The following is a 7,855-nucleotide window of genomic DNA, read 5'->3' as shown; positions in this document are numbered from 1 at the left end:
AGTCTGTTTAGTTTTTAACTATTGTTCATATTTTATGACTAATTTTCTGCATCTGTAAAATTACCTGCATGAAGCCCAATGAGGGAAATTTCCTTTGTGATTTTGGGCTATAGAATAAAATTAAATTGAATCTGCTCACGTCATCCGCCCTGCACAGTTACACTCTGGAGGATTCGTCAGTCAGCTACTTCTGAGGACCTCCAACATACGCGATCATCATCAGCCCAAACTTGGAACTTTGACTACTAATAACTTTGCATATCTGACTTTCAGGCTCTCCTGTACATCTGGCAGCAAATCCACTTCCTCTACCTCTCAATAAACACTTGAATTCTAATCTGTTCGCTGCTCTCCTTGGGTTGTCCTCCTAACAATCTGGTTCTAATGAGGAAGAATGTCATCTTTTAATCACTTCAGATCTTTTATAAAAAAATTGGTCACTTTGAGAAAACATGTCTGAATCTAACGACAGAAGATACATTTAAAAAATGAATAATTTATTGTTGAAGGATTGATTTTGGACTGAAGACTTCCTGTGGGGGGAAACTTTTTTTATTTTTTTACTTTAATTATTCTGGAAATAAGCAAAAAACTCTTTAATCTCAGAATTAAAACAGCGGTTATTGAAAAATATAGAAAAAAAACACAGAAAATTATGATTTCATTGTCAAAATCAAAATTCAAAGAGTTGAATAAAGACATAAAAATGTGTTTGACTGAACGACACTGATAAAGATAAATCACATTTCTGAGATTATTACATTTGGGTTGAAAATATGTTCAGTATTTTAAAAGAGGCCTTTGGGGTTTTATTTTAGAATATTGCAGAAAATGTTTTGTTTGGATATTTGAAAATACATTTTTCATAATATTTTCTGTAGAACTTTTGTTTAGTTTTGCAAAAGATCAAGGACGAGATACGGATGCTCCTTCTTCAGGTAGTCGTAGAAGATGTCACAGGACGGTTTGGTCTTCAGGTACGGCCCCATCAGCAGCTGACTCATCTTCCTGTCATCAGTCGGCAGAGCTTTGATCTCAGAATAGGAATGATCACTGAGAACTTTTTTATGCCGAAGAAGATCCAGCAGAGGATCAGGATCAGGTACATTCCCGATCAACTTCATCCTGTATTTTTCTACAAAGGCAGAAGCTAAAAAATAAGGAGAGAGATTAAATTTCAAGTTAATTAGTAACTAAATCTGTATTTCTGCAGCACTTTCCACAAAGTGAATTAGATCACAAACCAGACAAAAACAGAAACAAAGCAAGTGTCTTAGGAAGATAAATCCCAGGAAAACTCCCTCAGACATGAAAGCATGTTTGGATGTAAAGTGGAGCTTTAGCTTCGTCCATGTTGGTCTTCATGCTGTGAAACACTTACAGTGGATGTTGCTCCACGGGTCTCTGTGTCTGTCTGTTTGACAGGAAACGAGAAGAGAAACCTCATCAGACTGGAGATATAAATATTAGCTCTGATGTTCAGAGGTCAGTAATGATGACGTTCATGCTGAATATTCCAGTTTACAGTCTGATTGAAAACATGAGACACTCACACTCTACGTTGGCGCTGTCTCTTGGTTCTGTTTCAGATGAAATGAAGAGAAAACAACTTTAAAATATAATCAATCTAACACAGATAAATAGTAAAAGCTGCAGAACTTCTGATCCAAACATGTCAGAGTTTGTGCTGTTTGTGATTTCTAGTTTATAGAATCTGATGAGAACATGTGGAGCACTGACTAGGCTCTGGTGAGGATCCGTCTGCTGTGGATGAAACGACGAGAAGACAGTTAGAATGGAGGATGTAATCTGACTACAAATGTGTAGTTTTGCTTCATGTATGTTAGTTTCTAGTTTAGTTACAGTCTGACACAGAACACGTGAGACACTTACAGTTGACCATGACCGTCGGGTCTGTTTCAGAAGAGAAAAGCAGAAAACAATCTTTAAAGTGTAATCTAACAAAGACAGAGAGTATAAACAGTAAAAGAACGTAAACATGTCGGTATTCATACAGTTTCTGATTTCTAGTTCATAGTCTCTGATTGATCCAAAAAACCTGTGAAACACTCACTGGAATCTGGTGACAGTCCAACTGTTTCAGATGAAACGATCAGAAATACAGTTAGAATGGATAACATACGGTCTCCGAAAGACAGAAAACACGTGAAACACTTACAGCGTATGATGGACTTGATCGTGTCTACTGGATCATCTTCAGTGAGGAGAAGAACACAGTTAGACTGGATCATGTGATCCACCAGATCAGTGAGAATCAGTGAGGTAGTGAGTCTTAACAGTACAGATATTAAAGCTTTTGTTCCAAACGTTTATGGTCTCGATGCTGCAGGGATTTCTAGTTCACTTCTGAATTTAGTGACCAATAAAAAGCACTTTATAGTTTGTTGCATATCATGTTTGGCTTCATTCACAAATCTGTTCATGGAAAAATATTCTCAAACCTTCTCATGTTTCTCTGAGATTTTGAATTCTAAACTGGAATTCAAGAATTTCAGGATTTTTTTTGTTTTTTTGCTGAGAACAAAACATTTGAGATTTTTTTCACCCACATCTGATAAATAATGTTGCTGTTTATAATATTAAAATGATGAGAATATTTTATTGAGATTTTTTGTGATGAAATTCAAAGTTATGTTAATTGGATGCCTGATGATTATCTTCAGATATGTTTGAGTTGGAGTTCAAACTAAACCTGTGTTGTGGTTTCAGGTGCATCCATGGATGAACAACAGTAGATCTCAGAAACAGGACGTCCTGCTCGCTCTTACCTGGTGCAGCGCTCACACCTGCAGGAGCATCTTCAGCTGTAAAACACGAAGGAAGATTTACAGCAAAGAGGACAGACTATTTAACAAACAAGTCGTTGCATTTGTGTTTTCTGTCACCATAGAGGATCTTTGTACGTCTGTGACCTTGGCACTACTAGTGACAGAATGAAAGGCTTCACGTGTTGGTTTGTATGCAGAAGTGTGTGTGGACTGCAGTTGTATTGTGAACATGTTTGTATGTGAAGACTTTTGGGGCCAACAGGTATGTTTGGAACATCTGAGTGTGTGGACAGACAGGCCCCGCCCCTTAAGACAAACGTTCACACGAGACGGTCATAATGATGAACCTCCAGTAACTCGTTACTTTGTGACCCTACCTCCTTAAGGGAACGTTTGACGCCCCCCTTTCTCCCCTTTCTTCCCCCTCAGACAGCTGTAAGGCTGCTGGGACAAAGACTTTAAGGATTATAATTTGAACATTTTAAATCAACCTTCATCTTCTGATTGTTTGTGGACGGTTACCTGCCTTTGGCGTCGTCAGCGTGTTCACACATGAGACAGAAACGTTCTGTCCATACATGTTTGACATGTACTGACATCATGAAGTGGGCGGGGTCAGTGTGAGACTCCTGTTCCAGATCTTTGGACGTTCAGGTCTGGTTGTGTTGTTTTACGTTTATGTCTCTCTTTTCCTAACGAGAGCTCATGAGTCGTCTGATGTGTGATTTTTATAACGAGTTAGAGCAGTTTAAGACAAGATGATCATAAATTTAACAAGAAATTCAACAATCAATCAATAAATAAGAATTCAAGACAAATCTTTTTTGCATTCTTTTTAGTACTTAAAGTTAAGTTGAAGCAGAAGACTCATCTTTCATGACACACAGATGGTTGGATTGAAACTCAAACCAGGCGACTCAAAAACAAAGAGAAGCTCTTACCCAGCTTGACTTCATATTTCACCAGGCGAGCGTCATGGAGAACCTCTGCAGCCACATTCAGGAGATTCTCCTCAGAGAACACGTTCACCATCACCTCTACGACCTCCGGGTGTCCTCTCCCCTTCACCTGCTCCTCACTAACGCGTGGATCTCCTTCTCTGTCCAGCAGTTTGTTGATGAAAGTCTCAAACTGATCATCAGAGAGTTTCTGCAGGAAGTTCTTCAGAATTATTATTTCATCCATTTCTAACAGCTCAGCTCTCTGCAGCGTTCCTCTGATCAGGTTCCACACGGGAGGAGACTTAAGAGGAGGCGGTGCATTCATGTGCAATCGGAAAATTCTACTTCACAGGAACTGCTTTGTATATGGATATTTGCAGATGACAACTTTCAGATTGAATAAGAACAGTTATAACAACATTAAAGGAGGAAATCTGTCCATGAAGATTCTCCTTCATCCAGGTGTCGTTATGGTAAAAGTTGAGTCATGGATCTGGAGCAAGCAGGAACTCTGGCAGGTGGGGGGTGAAGCCAACCAGGAAGGAACAAAACACTGCAGTTCAGCAACTGACCAAGAGGCTGGTGCTTGAAGTGAGCAAATTCTCATCTCAACAAAGCCATGAAGAGAGAACACTCTGCGCACAGTTGAAGAAATAACTGCAGAGATGCCAAATGCAAACGTTTTCTCTATACTGGATGCTAATCATGGTTTCTGGCAGGTGCAGCTAGACGAGGAGAGTTCTAAGTTATGTACCTTCAACACCCCGTATGCATACAGATTCCTGCGACTTCCGTTTGGAGTGTCGTCAGCTCCAGAAGTGTTTCAGAAGTGCACTGCACGGAGAGTAGAAGGTTTGGAGGGTGTTGTGAACATAGTTGATGATATGTGGAGTGAAGATGAGAAGCAGCATGACAGGAGGCTGAGAGCACTGATGGACCGAATCAGAGGGATCAACCTGAAGTTAAATAGAGACAAGTGCAAGATCAAAAGAACCGAGATGGTTTATGTTGGTCACATTCTATCAGCAGAAGGTGTGAAACCAGACCAAGAGAAAGTCAGAGCTATACAGGACGTGCCTGAGCCAGAAGACAAAGCAGGTCTGCTGAGGTTTCTGGGGATGCTTCAGTATCTAGCAACGTTTGCCCCAAACCTCTCAGATGTAAGTGCGCCACTCCGGAAGCTTCTGGAGGGGGATGCCGCTTGGCATTGGGAAAATGAACAAGAAACTTTGAAAATCTGAAGATGCTTGTCAGCAAAGCTCCAGTGATCAAGTATTTGGATGTGAAAAAGGATGTAATGTTATCTGTTGATACACGTCCTGAAGGTCTGGGAGCAGTACTGATCCAGGAAGGACAATCGGTGTGACCAACTGGGTGGAGTCTTCATCACTCTTCCAGCTGAGTGCCAACAAATGTCAGATTCCCTCATGTTGGAAAAAATCAATAATAATTCCAATTCCGACAACAAAAATCCCAGACTACTAACAGAGTTTGGACCTATTGCCCTTACGTCGCTCGGCATGAAAGTTTTTGAAAAAATGATAAAAGAGGAAATAATTCCTTCAGTGCTCAGAAAACTAGACCCCCTGCAGTTTGCTTATCACGCTCGCAAAAGTGCAAAACCTTTTACTCTCGACATTATTAATAATTACTTAGAAAAAACAAAATTCTATGCAAGACTTGTATTTGCAGATTTCTCGTCAGCTTGTAACAAAATGAAACCACACGTTTGAGTCTCACGGCTAAGAACTGATTTTAACTACCTGACGTCACGGCCACAAACACAGGCGCTCCACAAGGCTGTGTTCGATCTCCACTCCTTTTTATCTTCTACACTGATGGTAGCAGGTCACAGAGAGAGGGCAGCTACTTGGTGAAGTTCTCTGATGACTCGACACTCCTGACCCTCCTACAAGAACCTGAGCTGGACCATGGCAGTGCCACGTCAGGTTCTGTAAACTGGTGTGATGGACATTTTTTAGAGTTGAATGTGGAGAAAACAAAAGAACTCGTCACTGATTTTAGAAGAACCAAAGTGAAACTACAGCGAGCTCCATTCACGGGCAGGAAGTTGAAATTGTTGGAAACTATAAATACTTAAGGACTGTGTTTGACTCCACCCTAAAATTAGACACAAACACAGAATCCTTAGTGAAACGATGCCAACAAAGAACTCACCTGCTAAGACGACCTAAGACAGCAGTGGGGACAGAGCATCACCTTGGTAAATACCACATTTGATGGACACTTGTGCAATTGTCTTGCCATTGGTTTCAAGGGTGATTTTCCACAACTTCACTGAGTTTCCTATGAAGGCTCCTAGAGTCCTGTTGATGTTGTACATCTCCAAGCATTCAGCGATCCAGGTGTGTGGCATTGAGTCAAAGGCTTTCTTGTAATCAATCCAGGCTGTGCACAGGTTGGTGTGTCGTGACCTGCAGTCTTGTGTGACTGGTCTGTTAACCAGGAGTCGGTGTTTGGCTCCTCTGGAGTCTCTACCAATGCCCTTCTGTGTGTTGCTCATGACTTGATCCATGTGTCGATGTATTTTGCTTGCAATGATGCCTGACATGAGCTTCCATGTTGTGGAGAGACAGGTTATTGTCCGGTAGTTGGATGGGACTGCACCCTTTGGGGGATCCTTCTTAATCAGGATTGATCACCCTTCCGTTCACCATTCAGGGTCAGACTCATCTGGTTCATTTGTGGCTGCAGGCGTTTGTGGAGTGCTGTGAGTTTCTTAAGACAGAAGGCGTGTGTCATGTCAGGGCCCGGTGCTGTCCAGTTCTTCATACCTGAGGCTGTATACTAGGTACAAGGAAGGAGGCCGAGGACTAGTGAGTGTGGAAGCCACTATCCAGTATGAAACATCTGAGATGCATGAATATGTCAAGCTCAAGGCCCCAACTGACAGCGTGCTCAGACAATGGAAAGCAGAAGATACTGGAGGACAGAGCATCATGGGAGGACAAGCTCCTACATGGGATGTACCACCAGACAACTGAAGTGGCTAATATCAAGGAGTTCTAGCAATGGCTAGAGAGGGCTGGCCTGCAGGACAGCACAGAAGCTCTGATCCTGGCAGCACAGGAACAAGCCCTGAACACCAGAGGGATAGAGGCTCAGATCTACCACACCAGACAAGACCCGAGGTGTAGGCTGTGAGGAAACAATCCAGCACATACCTGCCGGGTGGAAGATGCTGGCTGGGAAAGCATACATGGAACGCTACAACCAAGTAGTTGGAATAATATACAGAAATATGTGTGCAGAATATGGACTGGAAACCCCAAAGTCCAAATGGGAAACACCTCAGAAAGTGGTAGAGAATGAGAGAGAACAAAGATCCTGTGGGACTTCCAGATCCAGACGGACAGGATGGTGATGGAGAACCAACCAGACATTATAGTGGTGGATAAAGAACAGAGGAAACAGATAGAAATATACATGGGTGGTATTTACTAATTATATTTATTAAGTACATAAACCGAAATTCAGCTTTGAAACATGACATCAAGACTACACTGCATCTAAATCAGGTCTGAACTACATCAAAATCACGACTAGATCACCTCCAAACCAGGAACTAAAACCAGGACTGAATCAGGGTTGAGTCAAGTCTGAACCAGAACTGAGCTAGGACTAAATCAATGACTAAAGCAATAACCCATAATATTCTGGGGAAAAAATGCACTAGTCTTTTAGATATAGTTTGAACACACTGTCTTATTGTTGGGGTCCTTGCTAGATTTTATGGTATTAAAGGAGTTGTGACACTCTTGCTTTTGGGATTGGCTGGTATACAGAGATAAGGATCTCACTCTGCCCTGTTATTTAAAACATCTACATTTATGAATGCTGATAGCTTTATGATGACACACTACTCTTTGGAGGTGAACCGGGAAGCTGAAGATGGATGGAATCACACCGTCTCTAAGTCTGAAAATCTGACCGGTCCAGTCCAAATCGTCTGGCTTAAAATGTTCACTACAAACCACAGATGAATCTGATGCAGTGAAGTTTTCCCTCCTAACTGAACCAACTGAACTCCTCCTCCTGCTGTCTGGATATTCTACCCACAAGCTTTTTCAAAAAAGTTTCAAAGATCCTGGAACCAGCCCTGCT

The 7,855-nt window shown here is 41.6% G+C and overlaps 1 protein-coding gene across 1 annotated transcript; it reads right to left on the bottom strand.

Annotated features, from left to right (window-relative positions):
• Positions 1-480: 480 nt before the first annotated feature.
• On the bottom strand, positions 481-4,171 carry LOC112136702 (apoptosis-associated speck-like protein containing a CARD). Its single transcript, XM_024258582.2, has 9 exons — positions 3,731-4,171; positions 2,790-2,825; positions 2,180-2,215; positions 2,075-2,095; positions 1,894-1,914; positions 1,741-1,764; positions 1,554-1,580; positions 1,382-1,414; positions 481-1,150 (listed from the first exon to the last, which is right to left on the bottom strand). Exons 1-9 carry the CDS (start codon positions 4,053-4,055, stop codon positions 891-893), a joined length of 783 nt encoding a protein of 260 aa, XP_024114350.2. The 5' UTR covers positions 4,056-4,171; the 3' UTR covers positions 481-890.
• Positions 4,172-7,855: the final 3,684 nt, after the last annotated feature.

This window comes from Oryzias melastigma, linkage group LG16 (genome assembly GCF_002922805.2).
Source record: "Oryzias melastigma strain HK-1 linkage group LG16, ASM292280v2, whole genome shotgun sequence".
Taxonomy (NCBI): domain Eukaryota; kingdom Metazoa; phylum Chordata; class Actinopteri; order Beloniformes; family Adrianichthyidae; genus Oryzias; species Oryzias melastigma.
This window is presented reverse-complemented; position numbering and strand designations above follow the sequence as displayed.

What these genes read in the sequence shown, in the direction of transcription:
- LOC112136702 (XM_024258582.2), bottom strand. Translation starts at nt 4,055, where the DNA reads ATGAATGCACCGCCTCCTCTTAAGTCTCCTCCCGTGTGGAACCTGATC. An exon ending in GAAATATGAAGTCAAGCTGG is followed by an intron (nt 2,826 to 3,730) that starts GTAAGAGCTTCT and finishes CGTGTTTTACAG; the next exon opens with CTGAAGATGCTCCTGCAGGT. An exon ending in TGGACTGTCACCAGATTCCA is followed by an intron (nt 1,915 to 2,074) that starts GTGAGTGTTTCA and finishes CTTCTGAAACAG; the next exon opens with ACCCGACGGTCATGGTCAAC.